This window comes from Xenopus laevis, chromosome 6L, assembly GCF_017654675.1.
Source record: "Xenopus laevis strain J_2021 chromosome 6L, Xenopus_laevis_v10.1, whole genome shotgun sequence".
Taxonomy (NCBI): Eukaryota; Metazoa; Chordata; class Amphibia; order Anura; family Pipidae; genus Xenopus; species Xenopus laevis.
In genome coordinates, this window is record NC_054381.1 from 141,110,274 (window position 1) to 141,135,911 (window position 25,638).

Genomic DNA, 25,638 nt, shown 5'->3' on the forward strand with positions numbered 1-25,638 from the left:
CCTATCCACAGCAGTAAATGAAGGGAGAATTTCACTGTATACAGTCAGGTTTCTTATAAAAACAGTACACATTTTTTAATTAAAGAATATGGGAGATGGGTTTCTTTTAAATTAAAGAAAGTAAAAATGGGATTTTATTTTTCCCTTTACATGCCCTTTAAAGGTTTATGGTAGGGATACACCGAATCCGAAAAATCATGTGACTTTTTGTCACATAAATAAGGAAGTTAAACATTTCTTAATCGCATGCACAATGCAAATTAGGGTCCGGATTCAGTTCGGTATTCAGCCAAATCTTTCACAAAGGATTTGGCCAAATCCTAATATAGTGGATTCGGTGGATTCCTAGTTTATGGCACAGAAGGCAATTTCCCTAAATCACCCACTGACTGTCTCTCATAGAGGTCAGTGTCAGTCTCCCAAATTCACCAGCACTGGACCTTATTTTTTTTTTCAGAATGCAGCTGGGATGTCCGTACTTAATGGCTGTTGAAAAAAGCAATAAAAGGCTGGAGTTAAGGAACTTGAGGGTCCTGTGATTGGTAAAGTTTGGGTAACCACATTCCTAACATCCTAACAGCTACAGACAAGCCCAGACTATTGCTAGAGGCAGGGCCTCCATCGGGGGTACTCCAAAAGCGGGGCGTGGCTGTGCTGCACTTTTCGAAACAGCCGGGCCCCCCTTAACAGCACCGAAGCCATGCTGCATCTGCCGTATTCATGAACCGCCGATGCCTCGAAGAGCCAAAGTTGAAGTCCAGAAGCCGCAAATAGACCCGAAGCCATGAAAGTAGCCGAAGTCGAAGTAGTGAAGCCACGAAGCCACAAAAGGAGACGAACTTGAAGTTTCGATGCCACGAAAGGAGCCAAAGTTGAAGTTCGGAAGCCACGAAAAGGACAAAAGTCACAAATGAAGAACTTCCTGAAGCCACAAAAAGGCCCGAAGCCAAGCTAGGTTCTTGTGTAAAAGAAACATAATGGCCACACATCTCCCTTCTAGGGTTGCCACCTTTTCTGGAAAAAAATACCCGCCTTCCTATATTTTTATGGGTTTTCCCTATAAATAACATTGGCATCAAGCAACATTTTTTCCGGCCAGGCCGGTAAAATACAGGCCAGGTGGCAACCCTACTCCCTTATAGATCAGTGCAGTGCCAATGGCACATAAGGACATTAATCAATAGCAATAAATCTCTACTTCTGCAGGCGACTAATCTCCTGTAAAAGCTTTCCCATAGGCAATAATGTGAATCCCTGGTGAAAAAACCCTTGTGCCACTTCAGTCTCCAAAATAGCCTCATGAGAAAACTTCGGGTGACTTCGGAAAATGAAGAGCCGCGTGTGCTTTAGAACAGGCGACTTTTCATTATAGTGGATGGGAAGACACGCAGAGGCAGTTTGGGGAGATTGTCGCCCAGAAGAAGAGGCGGTTAGTCGCCAGGCGACAAAATCTCCCCGAATTTCCTTGTGTCAACTAACCCTTAAGAGCAAGTGAAGTAACGCATTGCAGGTTTGCAAGACCCAAGGAGCTAGCACTTCAGCTTCATGATCTATACTGCCCTTGGCCAAAGGATCACACTGTTCTCTGTCTCACGGTGGATGGGGACTTCCATATCCCCCTTAGCTAGGAGATATTCAACCCTCTGATAAGAACAGATTCTTAGGACTCATACTCTGCTTGCTACCAGTACATGTTACCTGTACACAACTCTATCACCGAACAGCTGGGTTGCAATTAATACTTATGGTACATAAAAACTAGGGATGCACCGAAGCCACTATTTTGGATTCGACCGAACCCCCGAATCCTTTGCAAAAGATTCGGCCGAATACTGAACCGAATCCTAATTGCATATGCAAATTAGGGGTGGGAAGGGGGAAACATTTTTAACTTCCTTGTTTTGTAACAAAAAGTCACTCAATTTCCCTTCCACCTCTAATTTGCATATGCAAATTAGTATTCGGTTCGGCCTAGCAGAAGGATTCGCCGAATCCTGCTATAAAAAGGCCGAACCCTGGCCGAATCCCGAACCGAATTTTGGATTTGGTACATCCCTAATAAAAGCAGAATAGCCCTAACAAATACACCAGCAGATGAATAATGTGATTATGGCAGATAAAGGAGATATGCAGACTAGAGCTGTGCAGAGACAGAAACCAATTGATTCAAAAGTGTGTGGAGACAGAGATCTTTCTGCAAATGCAAGTGAAAGTCTCCCAGTGTAAACAAAAGATTATATTAACTGTAGAACAGTAGAACAGACTGAATGTACCAATTAACTTTATAATAATCAGCCCAATCCCCCATCATTAACTCTTCTTAGCCTAAATCCTCTTATCCTTTTTTCTACCCTGCCCCTCCCTGAATCTTCTAAAATCTACCACACAAGGGCATGCAATCTAAATTGGAGCCACCCTTCCTCTGGATAGAGTCAGGTTTGACCATACATTCAGTCTATTTTACTGTGTGATATTTTTCCTCTGACAGTGTCAGAGCAGACTAACAAGAGTAAAATATTCAATAAGTTACACCTCCTACATATGTTCATATCAAACACTCGAATACAGAGGCCTCTGCAGAAAAACATTAAACAACCATCTAATCTATTACATAATCTAAAAGGAAAACATAAATGATTTTTTAGTATAGAAACTTTAAATTAAATGCTGCATTTATGTATTCAACATTTAGGTCTAACATTTTAAAGGGGACACTGATTGTTTGTAAATATTATATTATCACATGGCTGACCAAAGCCTACGGCAAAGTATGGTGGTGGTGGCAGCATACTGATGTGGGTTGTGTTCAGGTCCGGACTATGAATTAAATAGGCCCTGGCATATCAGGTACACAGAGGCTCAAACAGCCCCCACAAGCCCACTAAATACTGACTTTCTATGGGACCTTATAGCAGCCCTTCTGGCATTTGCCAGAACCAACAGATTGCAAGTCCAGGCCTGGTTGTGTTTCATCAGCAGGGATTTACTTTTATAATACTCTGAATTTAATTGTTGTTTCAACACAACAATGCAAATAAAAGACAGTAATATTAGGTCAGATAAAACGCTGACTGAAATTTCCCAGTGTCTAAATAAAACGGTGAAACAGAAAATCCACCAGATGGCAGTGTTAATCCAGTTTTGAAAATAATGCAAGAAAAAAAGCATTCCGTTAAATTGAGAAGCTACTTCTCAATAACTATATTTGACTGCTTTTATGTAACATTACTGTAAGTTTGTATCTGTGGGTGTAATTTAAAAGGGACAGTGTCACATGGGTCACCTTTAACAATTCACTTTCAATTGATTATTCTAAAAAACGTGGTCACTGTTGGGATGCTATATACAGGTTTCTGCATTAGTGCACTTAGGCACCTAGTTTCATATATAAGCCCTGCTGCTGTTAAAATATACTGTATTTTATACCAAGATCAGTCATCTGTCACCATGTACCCATCTCCCACAGATATGTTTCTTACAGCTCCCTTAAATGTAAATAAATAGGTTTGGTATATTCCTTCTAACAGCGTGGTAAAATTATTTCTGTCCCCAGATCAGCCCCTCAGTAAAAGCTTAGTGTATGCATGACAGCGTCACCCACAAATTAGGTTATTTGCTCCCCATACACTACACTGCTTCTATAGGATCAATATCCTCAGGATTTTAAAAAGAAATCTGAAGTACAAAATATTTTCTTCTATATTAGGTAAATATTTTCTGTATCACAAGACAAATTGTTGCACTGTAGTGCTTCTGGTTAAGACTTAGTATGTTGGACAATATATTCAATAGTTTGCAGGTACTTGTAATTCTACTGGTATTTCAGCAGTAATGTGTCAAACGGGAGAGGCCTGGGTGTTTCCTATAGTAAGTCTTTCAAGCCTCATTCAAAAAGGCTGAAAAGTGCTGAGCCAGACCCTTCCCTAAGGCTGACCCTCCTTTTAGCTCATACTGTGGCAGGATGATGTTATTATAGCAGCTACTTCTTGACTTGCAAAGGAATTATGCTTCTAGACTCCAGACTATTCTGTACCAAAAAATAATGGAATGCAGGATCACTGTGGAGCCTGCCCCAGATCCAGATATGTTGTCCCAAAACAACAGGTAGCCTCAGCAAAATAAAATACAGGTTATACTGTACATGAGTCCTGATACATAAACCCTATATTTACGAAGTTATGATAATTTGAACTAATTTCTCCTGCAATCAAGCTTCATGTTTGTGCAGTAATCTGCCTTGGGCTGCAGCATGCCAATGCACAAGAGCACTTGCATTCTGGGAGAAAGAATATCAATAGCAGGGGTGGGGACAACAAAAGCTTACAGGTATGACCATGAGAGATTAGTGGGGCATAAATTAGTATATATAGAGGTGCTAATTACCTATTAGATATGCTACTACATATGTTCTTAGAGTATTTCACACATCTCTCCAGCTATACCCCAATAAGGGGGAGTCAACTCCAGGCATTGAGCTTCCTACCTTTTCCAATCCCTCCTCCCACATTATCCATTAATGTGGAGCTCCCCTCACCTCTCCCACTATAGCTAAGGGAAAAAGCTTTTTTGTGTTTTATTATCTGCGGGAACTACAACAAGGAGGTCATCTTAGTGTGTCTACAATATACACTATGGCTAATGTCACACCAGTTTCTCTGTAGGTGAAAAATGCCTGACAGTGTGCACATAGGGCAGATGATTCTGGCCCAAAAAATGCATGCTTAAAGGGGATGTAACCGGTACACTGCCTAAAAATAAACCTATGTTCAATTTGCTTTAATGAAAAAAAATCTGTATAGTTTTCATAAAAACCTTGATCTTCTGTGCGCCAGCTCCCCTTCTCTCCAAGCACACGGACTTTAGTCTGCATGTACAGTATTCCTCAACCCGGCTGGCAGGTGGCTGCTTTACTTCAAAATGATAAGCGATACTTTGGTTAAATTTATCTGTTCTTGACTAAAGCTAACATCCATGACAACTCCACACGTTGCTTCTTTGACACTTCAGAACTCAAAGCTGGGGGGATTGTTTTTAAGTAAAGCAACCACCGGCTGGCCGGCCAGGTTGAGGAATTCATGCAGGCTGAAGTTTGCGTGGAGAGAAGGGAAGCTGGAGCACAGAAAATCACGATATTTATGAAAAGGGTTCAGAATTTTTTATTGAAGTATATTGAAGATAGGTTTATTTTTAGACAATAGACCTGTTAAAGGAATTTAATTTTCTGACTTTACATCCCCCCGTCAGTGCACACTGATCAAGGGCCAGGTAGGAACAGATTCACTTTTTATCCCATACATGAGAAACTGCAAGATTTGACATTAGTCCAAATGGATATAGACTCTCCTTTTTAAACTGCATGTCCTCGGCTGGAATGCTCGCTATTAAGTTAAATTCTAATTTTGGAAGCAAAGAGAGGACCAACTTCATATTAATTCCCTTCCCCTACTTGAACCTGGTCTCTTGAGTTAACAATGAATGTATTTAAAACATGTATCTGGCTGGAAAACTTGTACAGGTATAGGATCCCTTATCTGGAAACCTGATATCCAGAAAGCTCAGAATTACGGAATGGCTGTCTCCCATAGACTCCATTTTATCCAAATAATCCAAATTTTTAAAAATGATTTCCGTTTTCTCCATAATAATAAAACAGTAGCTTGTACTTGATCCAAACGAAGATATCATTAATGCTTATTGAAAACAAAACCAGCCTATTGGGTTTATTTAATGTTTAAATGAATAGTAGACGTAAGGCATGAAGACCCAAATTACGGAAAGATCCGTTATCCGGAAAACCCCAGGTCCCGAGCATTCTGGATAACAGGTCCCATACCTGTACATTGTACTGATATTACTTTTTTATGTGTGAAATAAATGCAATCCTTTTAATGACGTCTGCTCTTCGTGGCTCGGGGTTCAGAAGCCCAGACATAAAAAGCTGTATAATAAAAGCCCTTTTAAAATATACATGAAAACCAAATTTGTTTTTTATTAAAACATCCATACCCGTTATAAAAGGTCATTAACAATCTAAACTGTCAATCATATATTGACTGTCCCACCTCTATGCCTTAAGCATAGGGTCGGGGCAGGTAATTACTATTACTTTCCATTCTGCCATTCTGTCCTGCTCTCCCTACATTCCCCTTCCCTTCTCACCATCTAATTGTGTAGCCAGTGCATGGCATGTCCATTTAGTCCCCTATTCTGGCAAAAAAAACAAGATTTTATCATGATGCCAAGCTTGCCTTAATAACAGTGTTCACAAAATGGTGGATGCCTGCTTGCTTTGATTGTGTAATTACAAGAATCAAGATTTAAATCATTTATATTTTGTAAGTTTAGTTTATTATGCCTGACAAACACAATTGAAATTAATTTGGCATTTTTTCGTAAGGTGACAGTCCCCCTTTAATTGAATCAGAAGGTGAGAGCAAATGCCTTGGATGCTAAAGTTGTAACCCAGAAATTTAGAATTCACTGAACTCTGTTAGTACTTTAGAAGGATGCAATGTACAAGTGGTAAAAGCTGCTGCCATGTACTGGGATCAAATTATGCCTCACCAGACTTTCAAAGATGTGTCAAGTGTTGCACTCATCTAAAGTAGAAAGGTTAGTGTTTGTGAAATCAGCAAGGAGAATCTGTTCCGTCAGCAGAGCTTTTATGTAAGTTTACACTGACTGAATAACATTGCAGGCATAAATAAAAAACAAAACAAAAACAAAATAATATGAAACACAACCTGGCACTCACTCTTGCATCAATCATCCTTGTGAGCCATCTTTTGGTCAGCTGGTGCTTTTGGACTGCCTGCATAAAAATGAATTACATTTTAATATCATTGCACTGATGTTATACAGGGGGTATTCTGCCTCCAGTAAATTGTAGAAATGGATGAACTTACATTTGACAGTAGCTTACTCACAAGAACACAGCATTAGATGAGCTTTAATTCCTTGGCTTTAATTGTAGAATTGTTGCAAGCAATTGTAATCCAAAAGAAACTGTATCCTCGAGGTAAAAACAGAATACCTTCTCACCCTAAGCTGAACAGGTATGAATGGCTGCCACTGTGAAGGGAAATAACGGCTGCCCTATGATCACATGACTCCCTTGAATCAGTGGTAGTGAGGTATTGGCTAGCAAATTTAAAGCTAGAGGCTCTGAATGAAGTAACTAAGTAACAGTAATATAATTGGGCTATCAAAATATATATAAAGAGCTATAAAAGCCCAATGGGCGGCACACTCCCCGCTTGGTATCTGTAAATACCACTATTATTAAAAAATTATATATCTAATTAAACTTTTAGATATATCAACATAAATATGTATGTACATCTAAGAACCAATAAAACAAACAATAGTTCAATTCTGCATCTTCCACAGGAGCCTGAAAGAGAAAAAAAAGAGAGAACACGCAACAACAATCCATAAAGGGAATACTTGATAAACAGTCACTATCCCTTGTCATTCATGCCTTCTTTGATATTCCCATGAGTTGACCTTGAGTTGTCCTTATTGGGCAGCAAAAGTATTACTTCTGTGATAGGTCTGGTGAAAGTCTTTGCCGTTCCGTTTTTAACAGTCTTTACTTCAACCTTGCGTACCTTTTTATCATCACTGGGAAATACATTTTTTAGTCCCATTGGCCATTCATTGCGATGACTTTGCTCGTCTTTTAGAAGAACTAGATCTCCTATATTTAAATTTGGTTGGTCTTTCTGCCATTTCCTGCGGTCTTGTAAAGTAGAGAGGTATTCCTTCCTCCATCTGTTCCAAAAATAATCGGCAAGATGCTGAACACTTTTCCATTGTTTTCTGTAAAGATTGTCAAAGATCTTTTTCATAAAATTCACAAAATGTTCTCTCATCTCTGGATTTTTCTTCAGGGAACGTTGTAGTGAAACAAATCTCAAGAGTGCTTGTTCTCGATTGTTTGGCAACCTTTGTCTTGGGACACGGAATGGTAGAGGAGCTACCCAGCTGTTAGAATCATCTCTAAAGAATTCTTTGTCCATTATCTTAATAAACTCTTTATCTTCGATAGATGGAGCTGGTTTGTTGTCATCCACTGTAACTTGGAATATTGTGTTTTCAAGCTGGTCATCGAAATACGTTGAGGACATTAACCGTTCCTGAGTGAAGAGGGATGACTCAAAGCCAGTTTTAGGTTTTTCCTTCACATAATAATGATCTTTACATGGCTTGAAAAAAGAAGTGCGACCATTCTCTAGCACGTTAGTCTTCCATGTACTGATTCTATCTGGTGGGTGTACCTTACTAATGCACACTTTTCCAACTATCACCCATCCAAGATCGAGTCTCTGGGCATAAGGGGCATTTCCAGGACCATTGCAATACTGACGAACCTTGTGGACCCGCAAGATGTCTCTGCCCAGAAGAAGTAGTATGTTTGCATTTTTGTCTACTGCTGGTATCTGGTCAGCTATGTGCATCAGGTGGGGATGAAGACTTGCAGCTTCACGTGTTGGAATCTCATCTCTATTGTTTGGTAATTGATTACACTCTATCAAAGTTGGCAGTGGTAACTTCAAAGTGTTGTAAAGTGATGCTATTATGAAGCCATTTGCTCTTCTTCCGATTGATTCTGTTACACCAGCACATGTTCCAAGTGTCGGTAAATGCAAGAATGAAGATTTGTTCAAACGATCTCCACCTGTGTAGCTCACTTTCCTACTTAGGCCACACCAGCCAGGCCAAACTTGTATTCATGCAGAAAATTGTGGGATAGGAAGGAGCATTACAATCAGCAGTCTTAGCCGCAAAATTCCTTTATTGTCACAACATGTTTCGGATCATCATGGATCCTTTTTCAAGTGAAAAATACAAGTACAAAAAAGACCAATTTAAACACTACACCCACATTGTTACTCCTCCCTTAGTGACATCACATATTAACCCATCAATTATTTGATCAATTATTTGAAGTCAGGTGCAATTCCCATCCTAAAATCGTGTTTGTCCACCAGGGGAACTGTGCATCTTGCAACTCACTGCAACATTAAGAACAATGTAACATTTAAAATTTTACCCTTGATACTAAAAGGCAACATTAAAATTGAAACAATATTTTCTTAACTCATGCTAAAATTACTTGAAAAATAGGTACTACTCTTTACAGAGTCTGCCTACCATATGTATCCAAAGCTGTGTCACTATTTTAGAAGCTATTTCATTTTAGCTGTCATTTAGACAGTACATATAACATTACTTTTACAAACCTTTTTTGAGGTATAAGCAAGTACATTCAAAATCGGTAAATAAATTGTTCTTACCGTACCTACACATAAATATATAAGGAAGTCAGGATCAAAGGAGTCTAGAAAGAGAAAATCCATAATTCAAATTACTACGATTCATAAAAAACATTTTACACTCCACGCTTCATTTAAACCTTTTGGGGCCAATGCATCCAGCCTCATGATCCACTTAGCTTCTCTTTGGAGCATTTTTTGTTTAAAGTCGCCCCCTCTGTTTAATGGTTTTACTAATTCTAAGACTGCCCATTTCAGCTGGCCATGTGTATGTTTAGCCAGGTTAAAATGCCGTGCCACTGCTGTATCGGTCTGTGTGTTAAATTTAAAGTTCCGTATATCATTTTTGTGTTCTTTTATTCTAGTTTTGATGTTCCTCCCTGTTTGGCCTACATATACTAACCCACATGGGCATTTCACCATATAAATTACACCCTTAGAGTTACAGGTGGCATAGTCATTAAGTTTAATTTTAGTGCCTTGTGTCGGATGATCAATACTATCACCTTTTATGATCGATGCACAACAGATACAATTAAGGCACGGGAATGTACCTTTCTTAGGTGTCCCTAGAAATCTCTGTTTACTCTCTTTTACTGGGGCTGCTGGACATAAAACATCCCGAATACTTCTGCCTTTTTTGTAACAGAATAAAATAGGTTCTGCAAACAGTTTCCCAAACCTACTATCTCCTTGTAAGATTGGCCAATATTTTCTTAATACTTTTTCTATTTCTTTATTATGTTTCACATATTTAGAAACAAACGGAATCCGATTAATAGTATTCTTTCCTTTAATGTTTTTATTTATGTTCTTATTTGTATTGGAGACTAGCAAATTATCCCTTTTCATAGTACCTACTTCACTCATAGTGTGTGTTAATTTTAATGGAGAGTAGCCCCTTTCCACAAATCGATCAAAAACAACCTGACTAGATTTTTCATAGTCAGAGTCTCGAGTCGTAATGCGTTTAGTACGCAAAAATTGTCCCTTAGGGATAGCTCTAATCGTGTTTGGACTATGGAAACTAAGGGCATGTAGTAGACTATTTCTCTCTGTTTCTTTCCTATATAAGTTCGTAATGATTTTCCCTTTATCAATAGTCAAATTCACATCTAGAAAATTCAATTCCTGTTTTGACACCTCCACAGTAAATTTAACCGTTTTGTGTCTCTGGTTCGCTTCCTGTATCATTTCCACCAACATATCTTGGGTACCTTTCCACAACAGTAGAATATCATCCACATATCTCAGATAAAGGACAATATGTTCACTATATCTATGTTTTAGGAAAAAATCACCTTCCAATTTGTGGACAAAGATATTCGCAAAAGATGGAGCGACCGACGCCCCCATTGAGGTCCCCTGTTTCTGCCAAAAAAATTCAGATTCGAACATAAAGTAATTTTTTTGCAATACTACTGTTAAGCAGTCTAATAGAAAATACAGTAATTGATGCTCAATATTTGTCTCCAAAAGGGCCTCCTCTACACACATGATCCCTTCCTCCTGAGGGATAGAGGTATATAAACTTTGTATGTCTATACTTGATAATGTAATATCATTAGGGAGAGTCGGTAAGGCTGCTAGTCTATTTAAAAGGTCTTTAGTATCTATCAGACAGTGTGTAATATTGGTCACTATGGGTTGCAGAAAAGAATCAACAAATTGGGCCAAAGGCTCTAAGACAGACCCAATCCCAGAGACAATAGGTCGTCCTGGCGGATTTTCAACAGATTTGTGTATCTTAGGCAACAGATATAAACCGGTATTTTTGGGTAATCTGTAATCAAAAATTCATATACATTTTTTGGAATAATATTGTTATGAAAAGCCTCCATAACCATACCATCCACCATTTCTTTAATTTTTGTGGTGGGATCATTCCCTATCAACTCATAGTGTCCCGGGACATTCAGCTGTTTTTTTGCTTCATTTAAATACATCATACGATCCATTACAACGGTTGCTCCTCCCTTATCTGCCTTTTTAATAATAATGGAATCATTATTTTTAAGGGAATCTATAGCTTTCTTTTCTTTCTGAGACAGATTAAATGTTTGTTTAGACTGCATTTGTTTCTCCCACAATTTCTTTACCTCAGACTGAACTACATTTTCAAATGTGTTGAGGGCATTATTTTCAATTTGTGGAATAAAATTACTTTTTTTAGAGAAACTACCCATTGGGTCTACTGTTCTCTCAACTGGGGAAACATCAAAAAAATGCATTTTTAATTTAAGTGTCCGAATGAATTTCTGAAAGTCAATGGCCCATTCTGTAAAGTCCCCTTTATATGTGGGCACAAAACCAAGTCCTTTGTTTAACACCGAATGTTCATCTTTCGTTAGTGTATATGACGAAATATTAACAACCAAATTTACCTCCTTTGCTGTCTTGTACGTGGGACAAATTCTTCCCTTTGCGGTGGAGGCCTGTAATTTTTCCGAGGTTGTCGACTGTCGGTAGGTGGATTTCTGCCGCAACTTGAAGCGCTGCTGTCTTGGCTGGAATCTAAAAAAGCACCCCCTCGTGAATCAGCAGAATGATCTCTACTTGCTTCAGTAGGCGCACGATACTCCCGATCTCCTGCACGTGGATATAGCTGTTCTGCCGATCTCCACTGATCCCTTCTTTGGCCATACACGGCATACTCTGGAGATCCTCCATATCGGCCGCCATTCCTGCCTCTGAAGCTCCGTGGAGCGTGCAGTCCGGTGCGCTGTTCTATGCGATCCCACCGCTGCCTGTAACGCTCCTCTCTCCACGTGTAGACCCGATTCTGCAGGTAATCTTGTGTGTCGCGTTCAAACTTCGCTGCTTTCTTTTCCATAATAGCGTTGTGTAGTTTTTCAATAATCTCAGCGTGCTCGCTAAGTGTGCTTCGTGCTGACTCCTCCGTCCCAGCCCTCTTCACTTCCATTTTCATTTTCTCAATTTCATCACGGACTGGCTGAACTTTAACTTTGAGTCTCTCAATAGTAAGTGCCATTAAATCGACACTACATTTATTGCAGATTTCCTCCCATCTTTGTTGGAGTACTGGATCATCATCACACAGATTAGGTTTTAAATCCACTCGTAAGCCTCTCGGAATTCTCTTGGCTTTTAAATAGCGTGCTAAAGCTGTAATATGTGTGGAAATATTAAGCTCCTTTTTTTGCAGGTTAAGCAATGTTCTTTTCAGATCTGTATTGGGTTCAACATTACCCTCATCTTCAGTTACAATTCCTGCTAAAATTTGTTGTAGCTCTGCATCGCTATATGAAAATGTACTTGCCGTGGGTTCATAGTGTTTTTCCAAGGACATCTTGTCCTCCACAGGGGGTCGTAGAACTCTGGTGTCGGTAAATGCAAGAATGAAGATTTGTTCAAACGATCTCCACCTGTGTAGCTCACTTTCCTACTTAGGCCACACCAGCCAGGCCAAACTTGTATTCATGCAGAAAATTGTGGGATAGGAAGGAGCATTACAATCAGCAGTCTTAGCCGCAAAATTCCTTTATTGTCACAACATGACTTCCTTATATATTTATGTGTAGGTACGGTAAGAACAATTTATTTACCGATTTTGAATGTACTTGCTTATACCTCAAAAAAGGTTTGTAAAAGTAATGTTATATGTACTGTCTAAATGACAGCTAAAATGAAATAGCTTCTAAAATAGTGACACAGCTTTGGATACATATGGTAGGCAGACTCTGTAAAGAGTAGTACCTATTTTTCAAGTAATTTTAGCATGAGTTAAGAAAATATTGTTTCAATTTTAATGTTGCCTTTTAGTATCAAGGGTAAAATTTTAAATGTTACATTGTTCTTAATGTTGCAGTGAGTTGCAAGATGCACAGTTCCCCTGGTGGACAAACACGATTTTAGGATGGGAATTGCACCTGACTTCAAATAATTGATCAAATAATTGATGGGTTAATATGTGATGTCACTAAGGGAGGAGTAACAATGTGGGTGTAGTGTTTAAATTGGTCTTTTTTGTACTTGTATTTTTCACTTGAAAAAGGATCCATGATGATCCGAAACATGTTGTGACAATAAAGGAATTTTGCGGCTAAGACTGCTGATTGTAATGCTCCTTCCTATCCCACAATTTTCTGCATGAATACAAGTTTGGCCTGGCTGGTGTGGCCTAAGTAGGAAAGTGAGCTACACAGGTGGAGATCGTTTGAACAAATCTTCATTCTTGCATTTACCGACACCAGAGTTCTACGACCCCCTGTGGAGGACAAGATGTCCTTGGAAAAACACTATGAACCCACGGCAAGTACATTTTCATATAGCGATGCAGAGCTACAACAAATTTTAGCAGGAATTGTAACTGAAGATGAGGGTAATGTTGAACCCAATACAGATCTGAAAAGAACATTGCTTAACCTGCAAAAAAAGGAGCTTAATATTTCCACACATATTACAGCTTTAGCACGCTATTTAAAAGCCAAGAGAATTCCGAGAGGCTTACGAGTGGATTTAAAACCTAATCTGTGTGATGATGATCCAGTACTCCAACAAAGATGGGAGGAAATCTGCAATAAATGTAGTGTCGATTTAATGGCACTTACTATTGAGAGACTCAAAGTTAAAGTTCAGCCAGTCCGTGATGAAATTGAGAAAATGAAAATGGAAGTGAAGAGGGCTGGGACGGAGGAGTCAGCACGAAGCACACTTAGCGAGCACGCTGAGATTATTGAAAAACTACACAACGCTATTATGGAAAAGAAAGCAGCGAAGTTTGAACGCGACACACAAGATTACCTGCAGAATCGGGTCTACACGTGGAGAGAGGAGCGTTACAGGCAGCGGTGGGATCGCATAGAACAGCGCACCGGACTGCACGCTCCACGGAGCTTCAGAGGCAGGAATGGCGGCCGATATGGAGGATCTCCAGAGTATGCCGTGTATGGCCAAAGAAGGGATCAGTGGAGATCGGCAGAACAGCTATATCCACGTGCAGGAGATCGGGAGTATCGTGCGCCTACTGAAGCAAGTAGAGATCATTCTGCTGATTCACGAGGGGGTGCTTTTTTAGATTCCAGCCAAGACAGCAGCGCTTCAAGTTGCGGCAGAAATCCACCTACCGACAGTCGACAACCTCGGAAAAATTACAGGCCTCCACCGCAAAGGGAAGAATTTGTCCCACGTACAAGACAGCAAAGGAGGTAAATTTGGTTGTTAATATTTCGTCATATACACTAACGAAAGATGAACATTCGGTGTTAAACAAAGGACTTGGTTTTGTGCCCACATATAAAGGGGACTTTACAGAATGGGCCATTGACTTTCAGAAATTCATTCGGACACTTAAATTAAAAATGCATTTTTTTGATGTTTCCCCAGTTGAGAGAACAGTAGACCCAATGGGTAGTTTCTCTAAAAAAAGTAATTTTATTCCACAAATTGAAAATAATGCCCTCAACACATTTGAAAATGTAGTTCAGTCTGAGGTAAAGAAATTGTGGGAGAAACAAATGCAGTCTAAACAAACATTTAATCTGTCTCAGAAAGAAAAGAAAGCTATAGATTCCCTTAAAAATAATGATTCCATTATTATTAAAAAGGCAGATAAGGGAGGAGCAACCGTTGTAATGGATCGTATGATGTATTTAAATGAAGCAAAAAAACAGCTGAATGTCCCGGGACACTATGAGTTGATAGGGAATGATCCCACCACAAAAATTAAAGAAATGGTGGATGGTATGGTTATGGAGGCTTTTCATAACAATATTATTCCAAAAAATGTATATGAATTTTTGATTACAGATTACCCAAAAATACCGGTTTTATATCTGTTGCCTAAGATACACAAATCTGTTGAAAATCCGCCAGGACGACCTATTGTCTCTGGGATTGGGTCTGTCTTAGAGCCTTTGGCCCAATTTGTTGATTCTTTTCTGCAACCCATAGTGACCAATATTACACACTGTCTGATAGATACTAAAGACCTTTTAAATAGACTAGCAGCCTTACCGACTCTCCCTAATGATATTACATTATCAAGTATAGACATACAAAGTTTATATACCTCTATCCCTCAGGAGGAAGGGATCATGTGTGTAGAGGAGGCCCTTTTGGAGACAAATATTGAGCATCAATTACTGTATTTTCTATTAGACTGCTTAACAGTAGTATTGCAAAAAAATTACTTTATGTTCGAATCTGAATTTTTTTGGCAGAAACAGGGGACCTCAATGGGGGCGTCGGTCGCTCCATCTTTTGCGAATATCTTTGTCCACAAATTGGAAGGTGATTTTTTCCTAAAACATAGATATAGTGAACATATTGTCCTTTATCTGAGATATGTGGATGATATTCTACTGTTGTGGAAAGGTACCCAAGATATGTTGGTGGAAATGATACAGGAAGCGAACCAGAGACACAAAACGGTTAAATTTACTGTGGAGGTGTCAAAACAGGAATTGAATTTTCTAGATGTGAATTTGACTATTGATAAAGGGAAAATCATTACGAACTTATATAGGAAAGAAACAGAGAGAAATAGTCTACTACATGCCCTTAGTTTCCATAGTCCAAACACGATTAGAGCTATCCCTAAGGGACAATTTTTGCGTACTAAACGCATTACGACTCGAGACTCTGACTATGAAAAATCTAGTCAGGTTGTTTTTGATCGATTTGTGGAAAGGGGCTACTCTCCATTAAAATTAACACACACTATGAGTGAAGTAGGTACTATGAAAAGGGATAATTTGCTAGTCTCCAATACAAATAAGAACATAAATAAAAACATTAAAGGAAAGAATACTATTAATCGGATTCCGTTTGTTTCTAAATATGTGAAACATAATAAAGAAATAGAAAAAGTATTAAGAAAATATTGGCCAATCTTACAAGGAGATAGTAGGTTTGGGAAACTGTTTGCAGAACCTATTTTATTCTGTTACAAAAAAGGCAGAAGTATTCGGGATGTTTTATGTCCAGCAGCCCCAGTAAAAGAGAGTAAACAGAGATTTCTAGGGACACCTAAGAAAGGTACATTCCCGTGCCTTAATTGTATCTGTTGTGCATCGATCATAAAAGGTGATAGTATTGATCATCCGACACAAGGCACTAAAATTAAACTTAATGACTATGCCACCTGTAACTCTAAGGGTGTAATTTATATGGTGAAATGCCCATGTGGGTTAGTATATGTAGGCCAAACAGGGAGGAACATCAAAACTAGAATAAAAGAACACAAAAATGATATACGGAACTTTAAATTTAACACACAGACCGATACAGCAGTGGCACGGCATTTTAACCTGGCTAAACATACACATGGCCAGCTGAAATGGGCAGTCTTAGAATTAGTAAAACCATTAAACAGAGGGGGCGACTTTAAACAAAAAATGCTCCAAAGAGAAGCTAAGTGGATCATGAGGCTGGATGCATTGGCCCCAAAAGGTTTAAATGAAGCGTGGAGTGTAAAATGTTTTTTATGAATCGTAGTAATTTGAATTATGGATTTTCTCTTTCTAGACTCCTTTGATCCTGACTTCCTTATATATTTATGTGTAGGTACGGTAAGAACAATTTATTTACCGATTTTGAATGTACTTGCTTATACCTCAAAAAAGGTTTGTAAAAGTAATGTTATATGTACTGTCTAAATGACAGCTAAAATGAAATAGCTTCTAAAATAGTGACACAGCTTTGGATACATATGGTAGGCAGACTCTGTAAAGAGTAGTACCTATTTTTCAAGTAATTTTAGCATGAGTTAAGAAAATATTGTTTCAATTTTAATGTTGCCTTTTAGTATCAAGGGTAAAATTTTAAATGTTACATTGTTCTTAATGTTGCAGTGAGTTGCAAGATGCACAGTTCCCCTGGTGGACAAACACGATTTTAGGATGGGAATTGCACCTGACTTCAAATAATTGATCAAATAATTGATGGGTTAATATGTGATGTCACTAAGGGAGGAGTAACAATGTGGGTGTAGTGTTTAAATTGGTCTTTTTTGTACTTGTATTTTTCACTTGAAAAAGGATCCATGATGATCCGAAACATGTTGTGACAATAAAGGAATTTTGCGGCTAAGACTGCTGATTGTAATGCTCCTTCCTATCCCACAATTTTCTGCATGTTCCAAGTGTGTAGGGTTCAGTGTTCCCATTAATATTGAACAGTTCAAAGAATTCAGATCTAGCTAGTGATCGATTGCTTTGATCATCCAAGATAGCGTACATTCTCACAGTTTTCTCAGGATGCCCTTTAGGATGCACATTAACAAGACATATTTTGGCACATGACTTGCTATGAAGGCGATCTCCACAAACTTGTGTGCATGTAGAAGAAACCATGGGAGATGTAGTGGTTAACACTGCGTCCTCCCCGCCATTCTCTGCTGCAGGGGTTATCTGTTGCCCAGACGAAGGACTGAGAGGCTCTGGATGAAGGGCAGAAACATGCTTAATACTTTCACACTCTGAACATTTGATGACAGCCTTACACTCTTTAGCAAAGTGTTCTGTTGATGCACAGCACCTGTAGCAAATGCCATATTTTTGAAGAAGCTCTTTGCGTTCCTTGAGGGTTTTGTCCCTGAATCCTCTACACTTCTTAAGAGCATGAGGTTTTTTATGAAGAGGACATTGTCTGTCTGGATTCTCAACCTTTTCTCTTTGAATAACATCTGTTTTCTGAACAAATACTGGCCCAGTTTTCTCTTTGTACCTGGAATCTGGCTTCTGTGACTTAGAAGAAGGAGACGTAGGTACTCTTGAGTCAGTGTATATGAAGCTTGGGTCATTCTTGGCTCTGGCTATATCCTTGATGAACTTACAGAAGTAAGAGAAAGGTGGAAAGGAGACATGGTGCTCCTGTTTGTATTTTGAACCTAAAAATGTCCACTTATCTTGAAGGTTGAAAGGCAGTTTCTCAACCACTGGATTAACTCCATGTGCAGTATCAAGATAACTGAGGCCTGGTAAGCAAGGGTCTTCTTTAGCAAGTTGTAATTCCTGAAGAAGATAACTCAGTTCTTGAAATTTAAGATTTTCCCTGTTGGAGATTTTTGGGAAATCCTGTATTCTCTTGAACAGGGCATTTTCTATAACTTCTGAGCTGCCATATGTCTGCTCTAAAATTTCCCAAGCAGCACTGAGGGCTGCTGTAGAATTGTGCACATGCACTCTTCTGATCTGAACAACATGTTTAGAAGACTCTGAGCCTAACCATTTTACCAGTAGGTCAAGTTCTTCTTTTGCAGTGATTCCCAAATCCTCTATTGTTGTTTTGAAAGTTGACTTCCAAGATCTGTAGTTTTCAGGATAATCATCAAAGTTTGTAAGACCAGAGCTTATAAGCTCACGTCGGATCATATACTTGGCAAATTCAGACATCTCTGACCTTTCCGTCTTAATGATCTGAGGAGCGTGTTCTAGCCTGGTATCTGTATTTGTTACACTTGAGGTTGCAGGAATGTATGGAGGTGCAAAGGTGTTCAGTCCTGGAGGAGGTTCAATGAGTGTTGTTCTCGCTTGTCTCTGCGAGGGAGCCATATCACTTAGAAGTGTTTGTCCCAGGGAAAAGGCCTTTGTGTCATGCGGTGTATCCAAACTTGTGATGCCAACCTGTTGTAGTGCACCCACCTGTAGCTGCATGGATTGAGCACTGTAGAGGCTTCTAGCATTAATATTTGTATCCGCAGTAATTTGACCTTTGTTACTGGACAAAATGTATGCTTCTTGTTGGGACTGCTCCTGAACTTTATGTGTAAATTCATGCTCCTCTGAGGCATTGTCTACTGCTTGCCTACTGCTGAGACTTGCAAGATAGTCTCTAGTACGCTTCAGTGGGTCCTCTGAGGCAAGTGAAGCAGCAATACTTATTGGTTCCTCCCCACTTTGTCCTTTTACAGCCTCCTCATACACCCTCAGCCTTGCTAAAGCTGCAGCCTCATCTCTTTCTGCTTGCATTTGTGTTTGAGAAGCTTTAAGCATAGCCTCTTTTACAGAGAACTTTGATAATAATTTTGCTACTTCCGCATCTGCACGTGCTTTAATAAGCCTGTCACTGACTGTGGAATGGTGTGAATAGGCGGATCTGGAAGATTTAGAGGACCTGGATGTGTGTTTTGAAGATACACTCCTATGTGATCTAACTTCATGTAAATCCGCAATCCTATGTTCAATCTTCATTATTACCTCAAGAACAGTGTTACACCGTTGCTCTTTAATGAGATAAATTCTATTCTTCTCCTCAGATAAACCTTTAATACCTGATCTGTTTAAAAATGCAAGATATCTCTCAGACAGTGTTTGAAAACAGTCAAAGGCATTTCTTAAACGTTTTAGAACATCATTCAGCTCACTGGAATTATCAGAATTGGCATTAAAAAGTGACATACAATGAACATTCTTCTTCCAAATATCATCCAGCTTCCCTAAAATAAGATCTTTTTCGGTCTCATAGTTTTCTATCACCTTTTGGGAAGGTTTGGTTGCACGCTTTGGCATAACAGACATTTGATTTAATTCTTTGCAGATGCCATTTCTTGAATATTTGCATTACTTGAACATTCAAATCCTTGTAAAGACATTATATATATTTGACAGAAAGCTGGGTGTGATGAAAATTATTACCACCTTGCAGGCAAAAAGAGTCCAGTATAAGTTTGTAACTTGATCCTCTCAATAAGAGCAAATAAACTGTAATCCTTAAGCTTTGAAAAGTCAAAACAATATAAACTTCTATAGATAATGAAATCCACGGATTTATGACAAGTAGAGAAATTATATCTGTCTCTGAAGATATTGTAGGGATGAAAAGATCCAGTTAACCACAGTTCAGTTTAGCAAGATTAAATAGCAGGCTGGCAACAGCTGTCAACAGACATAGGCATTTGATTTTTAACAGTCCCACGTTAGCAAAGCATAAGCAGACTTAAGCAATTCTTGATTCAATCCTGTGAGCAGGCTTGTTGTATAACAAGAAACAAGTCTCAATCTTGCTATCTTTACTAGTACAGGGTGCAAGCCTTTGTCTTCACTAGCGAAGGGTGCAAGGTTCTGTTTTTACTATTCTGCCTCCAGTAAATTGTAGAAATGGATGAACTTACATTTGACAGTAGCTTACTCACAAGAACACAGCATTAGATGAGCTTTAATTCCTTGGCTTTAATTGTAGAATTGTTGCAAGCAATTGTAATCCAAAAGAAACTGTATCCTCGAGGTAAAAACAGAATACCTTCTCACCCTAAGCTGAACAGGTATGAATGGCTGCCACTGTGAAGGGAAATAACGGCTGCCCTATGATAACATGACTCCCTTGAATCAGTGGTAGTGAGGTATTGGCTAGCAAATTTAAAGCTAGAGGCTCTGAATGAAGTAACTAAGTAACAGTAATATAATTGGGCTATCAAAATATATATAAAGAGCTATAAAAGCCCAATGGGCGGCACAGGGGGGGTTTTATCGAAGGTCGAATGTTTGAGTTTTTTATACCTCGAATGAACACACAACTCGCATGGTTTCTAATGTAAGAAAAAAATGAATTCTGCACGCTCGAGTTGCGAAACATGAAAACTCGAATTAATCAAGTTTTCAGTGAGTCGGGGTATAATAAATCTTGAACAATTCAAGTATTTTTCTAAAAACTCAACAAATTAAAATGTTATTTTTTTTTAACTGAAAATTTGAATTTTAACCTAAAAATCAACTAAAAAAACGGAATTTTCAAATGAAAACCTTAATAACTAACCCCCTAAAAGAATTCAGACAGAATTGCATTACACTGGTGGTTATTACCTGGGACAGTGCTAGGGCGACTGGATGATGTGGGGGATTATCTTTGTATATATCCTGAACTGTATCCCTCCAGAACTGCATCCGAATCAAACCAAGGTTCTTCTGGGAGACAGAGTCCTTCACCTTCCAGACGGAAAACAAAACATACAGCATAATAATAATAATAATAATAATAAATACATTTACTATACAAATGTGCTCATTTGTATATGATGTGCTATGTAATAATACAAAGCATCCTCAGGTCTCATATTATTTGCTATTAACCTTCCCAGCCATAAACACACAGTGCCTGAACTGATTCAACATAAATGAGGCTGTTAGTGCTTCAATTGACTAAAATTTTCAGACAACTAATCTGCACAATAGACAATGTACATTTCTTGTGTTGAATATTGAAAATATTTCATCAAGAAGTAAAGAGTTCACTAAGAATTTCCAGTGTTAAGAAACCCACCTGAGACAATTCTACATTAAACGCTCGAAGGGCAAACACGGAGTTCTGAGATTCTTGAGGTAATAACAGCGTGCACAAAAAGCCTTCATAGTCACGCTTTCTGCAAAAAAGAAGATAGACAATATATATGTTTGTTATTGACAGTATGAACAATTACTTTAGATAAATATGTTGGTGCAATAGTTAGCACTGCTGCCCTGCAGGCCTAGGGATTTAGGTTTGATTGATTAAAGCAACCCTGTCTGCTAGAAATGTATATGGTCATCACATTTTCTGCCACTCTCCAAAAACATGCAGGCAGGTTGATATAAAAACTGACAACAGTGTGTCTAAATGTTTTAGGAAATGTTTATTATAAGTCCCCTTTTTTTTTAAAAAAAACAATTAGGGATGCACCGAATCCAAGATTCGGTTCGGGATTCAGCCTTTTTCAGCAGGATTCAGATTCGGCCGAATCCTTCTGCCCGGCCGAACCTGAATCCTAATTTGCATATGCAAATTAGAGACGGGAGGGAAATCACGTTAGTTTTTGTCACAAAACAAGAAAGTAAAACATGTTTTCCCCTTTCCACCACTAATTTGCATATGCAAATTAGGAGTTGGATTCGGTTCGGTATTCAGCCGAATCTTTCGCAAAGGTTTCGGGGGTTTGGCCGAATCCAAAATAGTGGATTCTGTGCATCCCTAAAAACTATCAGTGAATATTTAGTGGACCAGTCACCTACACATAAAAAGCTGTATAACAAAACTCTTTTGCAAATTAAACATGGAACCCAAATTGTTTTTTTCATTAAAGCATCCATACATGTTATAAATGCGTTTATATATCTGAGCAGTCAATCAAATATTACCTGCCCTGCCGCTATGCCTGAGGCATAGAGGTGGGGCAGTCAATTACTTTCATTTTCCATTCAGCACTTTCTACATGTCACTGCTCTCCCCACATCCCCCCTTCCTTCTTACACTCTATAATTGTGTAGGGCAATATGTATGGGCATTAGGTCCCCCAGTCAAGTGCATACACAAGATTTTGGGGTGAAACACAATTTGTCTTAATAACAGTGTCCACAAAATGGCTCCTGCCTGCTTGCTGTGATTGTGTAATTCAAAGACTGGAGTAAAAAAAATTTAAATAACAAATATAGTGTAAGTAAGCTTTATTTTGCTCAACTAACATTATACTTTTACTGTGTTACAAAATGACTAATTCTAAGCAACTTTTTCAATTTGCCTTCATTTTTTATAGCTTTAGAATGATTTGCTGCCTTCTTTTGACGTTTCTAGATTTCAAATGCTCTGTAAGGCTACAAATATATTGTAATTGCTACTTTTTATTATTCATCTTTCTATTTAGACCCTCTCCTATTCATATTCCAGTTTCTTATTCAAATCAGTGTGGAAAACTATATTCTGAGACAATTTGCAATTGGTTTTGCAGATGTGATTTTAAGGATTTGGTTTGGCTAGGCACATGGATTTGGTCATATTGGAATCCTGCTGATAAAAGGTCAAATCACGAACCAAATCCTGGACTCCGTTGCTAAAAATATATGCAGATGGTGAAACCTCTTATTTTGCAGTTTTTATCAATTGCTTGTCAGATTTTTGTTATATACAGGCTGTTTGTACCTGCTGAACATATCCATTGTGAGATGCCTCCGTTCAGTGAAGAACAACTGTAAATCTCCAATGATTTATTTTTAAATTAGATTATCCAGTACGGAATTCTGCAGCGGGTAAGGTTTGGTAGAATACTCCTGATCAAGGACTCAGAGCAGAATGGAATGTCTTGAATTTTTAATTGGGTGTGATTGCTGGTATGATCATTGAAATTACAAAAGTTTAGAGTCACAGCATGTGGGTGGATGGGGCAGAGAGCTGTCCCACTGTATTAAAGGAACAGTAACACCAAAAAATGAAAGTGTTTTAAAGTAATGAAAATACTGGTGTGTTTGCTTCAGAAACACTACTAAAGTTCATATAAACAAGCTGCTGTGTAGCAATGTTGGAAATTGAAAAAAGGCTATAAGGCACAGGTTAAATAGTGGATAACAGATAACACCATTATGTTCTACAGAGCTTATCTGCTGTGTAACCTGAGCCTTTTCTCCTTTGAATGGCTGCCTCCATTGCTAATCCGGTAAATCAATTATAAATAGGCTGTAGCTCACCTTTAGTATATGTAGGTGGATTCTCCTGCACTTGATAAAGGGCCAATGCCCGAAACATGTTGTGGAGCACTTTTCCCCAATAAAAGCACTTTGCAGTCGTAGTTACTGCCTTGGATTTGTCCTGCTTTCTACTATAATACTGACTGCCCCCATTGCTACACAGCAGTTTATTTATATATACAATAGTAGTGTTTCTGAAGCAAACACAGTAGTTTTATCAGTGCAGGTTAACACTGCGTTATATTTGTATTACTTTAAAACACTTTGGTTTTTTTGTGTTCCTGTTCCTTTAACTACATGTATTCCCTATCTGGGAAATGATTCTACAATCCAGAAATAAATAACACCTGCAAATCATTATATTTGTATGGAAAATATGATTATAACTATGAGCCAAGGGCAGTAAATTTCTCCTGGCAATGTAGAAAGACCAGGGCCTCAATCCTATGGACTGTGGGTTGCCACCGTTCCTGATGGCTAAACGCCAACACGGGGGGCAGGGCAGATACCATTGGGGGTTAGGGTTGCTACCTAGCTAGTATTTTACCGGTCTGGCCGGTAAAAATGATGGCTGATCTCATTGTTATTAATAGGGAAAAAAGATAAATATATAGGAAGGCTGGTATTTTTTTCCAGAAAAGGTGGCAACCCTATTGGGGGTGGAGCAGTGATGTAGGAACAGGCATGACATCAGAGGTGGGCACAATGATGTTGGTGGAGTTATGACACCAGGGCAAGGTTATTGCATCACTTAGAAGCAACTGGCTGGATTTCTATATAGTATTCTCAATGTTATAAAGTGTTGATGCCCAGTTCAAAACCACACAGGTGGCTACCCTACAGAAATCAATTATCTAGAAAGCTCTGAAATACAGCAATGCTAATTTAGAAGAAAATCACTTATTTTTGATTGATTTGCTATTTTTTTTTATCTGTAATAATAAGAAATGAACTGTACTTGAACTAAGCCATGTTTAGGTAAACATCTTAGTATTTCAATGCTTTTCATGGATTGGCCAGATTTAAGGCTGAAAACCGAACAGAAAGCTCAGACCCGAACAGGCCTTAGAAAAACCGAACTGTTCGGGTCAAAAGCAAACACGTGCCAACCTTATATGGACATGGACGCCGAACTGGCGACCCTGCAGTTGTTGTGGAACTAAAATTCCCCTAAAACATTTTACAAACATTAGGCTGCACATCTGAATGTGTCTAACTTACACAAAGACTATATGTTCATGTTACTTTGATCTACAGTCTGAAGGGAGACCCAACGAGTAGAAATGATCAGGACGAAGTGGGACACAGGGATATATATAGCGACTACTCTTGCTCTAGTTGGTAACTGCCCTGAGACGCAACCATTTTGGATTTGTACCTGACCAACTCCACACAGTACCCCGCCGCCTGGCCGCTGTTCCTCCGGGTATTATTCCAGCACACGGGCGCCCAAAGCTTCAGCAGAACCCGCGCTGCCATTGCAATGTCACCCGGAGGAAGGGCAGTCTTTCTATTGGTTGAGAAGCAGTGTACGTATTTTCACCGCGTCAGTGTTGTTGTCACGTGATTCTGCGTGACGTCTTTAGATCGCGTCCTAGAGCTTTTATCCGGCTGCATGGGTAGCTCATTTATTGATCGGGGAAAGGTAAGTGATGGGGTAAAATGTTGTTTTCAGGCTTTTTTTTTTATTGGAGTGTCTGTGTGGTGTCATGGACGTTTATTAATTCGTCTCCTGAGTTGGTTTTAGGTTCCCAATTAACGTTGGAGCCCCACTAGGGAAAATCATGGATAAAAAGGATATTTATTTAACTCTAGTTGTTTTATGAACATACATCAGTATTGTGCAGCCTGTGACTGGATATTTATTGTTATACAAAGGCATGGCCAGTAGTTTATGGGTAGATATCCCTTCCCAATATCTGCTTTCAGGCTGTACCTCTTATACCACACAGCTGCTTTACTTATAACTA

General features: G+C 38.8%; 2 protein-coding genes across 5 annotated transcripts in view; both read right to left on the reverse strand.

Annotated features, from left to right (window-relative positions):
• The window catches only part of ndufaf6.L (NADH:ubiquinone oxidoreductase complex assembly factor 6 L homeolog), a 47,830-nt gene extending 22,632 nt beyond the window's left edge, over positions 1-25,198 (reverse strand). For 2 of the 4 annotated variants that reach the window (XR_005962002.1, XM_018268170.2), the window contains exons 1-4: positions 25,047-25,198; positions 21,498-21,597; positions 21,041-21,163; positions 6,755-6,811 (exon numbers count right to left, since the gene is read on the reverse strand). Coding sequence is in view for 3 of the 4 variants with exons in the window: in XM_018268170.2 (XP_018123659.1) it covers positions 6,755-6,811; positions 21,041-21,163; positions 21,498-21,597; positions 25,047-25,147 (381 nt within the window). In the remaining variant the exon portion in view is untranslated. Of the gene's footprint in view, positions 1-6,754; positions 6,812-21,040; positions 21,164-21,497; positions 21,598-24,889; positions 24,997-25,046 lie in introns of those variants that run through there. The other 2 variants (XM_041566569.1, XM_041566568.1) reach the window with 2 other exon arrangements.
• Positions 6,944-20,884, reverse strand: LOC121394762. Its single transcript, XM_041566567.1, has 2 exons — positions 17,376-20,884; positions 6,944-8,628 (listed from the first exon to the last, which is right to left on the reverse strand). The coding sequence occupies exons 1-2, from the start codon at positions 19,757-19,759 to the stop codon at positions 7,461-7,463; spliced, it is 3,552 nt and encodes a 1,183-aa protein (XP_041422501.1). The 5' UTR covers positions 19,760-20,884; the 3' UTR covers positions 6,944-7,460.
• Positions 25,199-25,638: the final 440 nt, after the last annotated feature.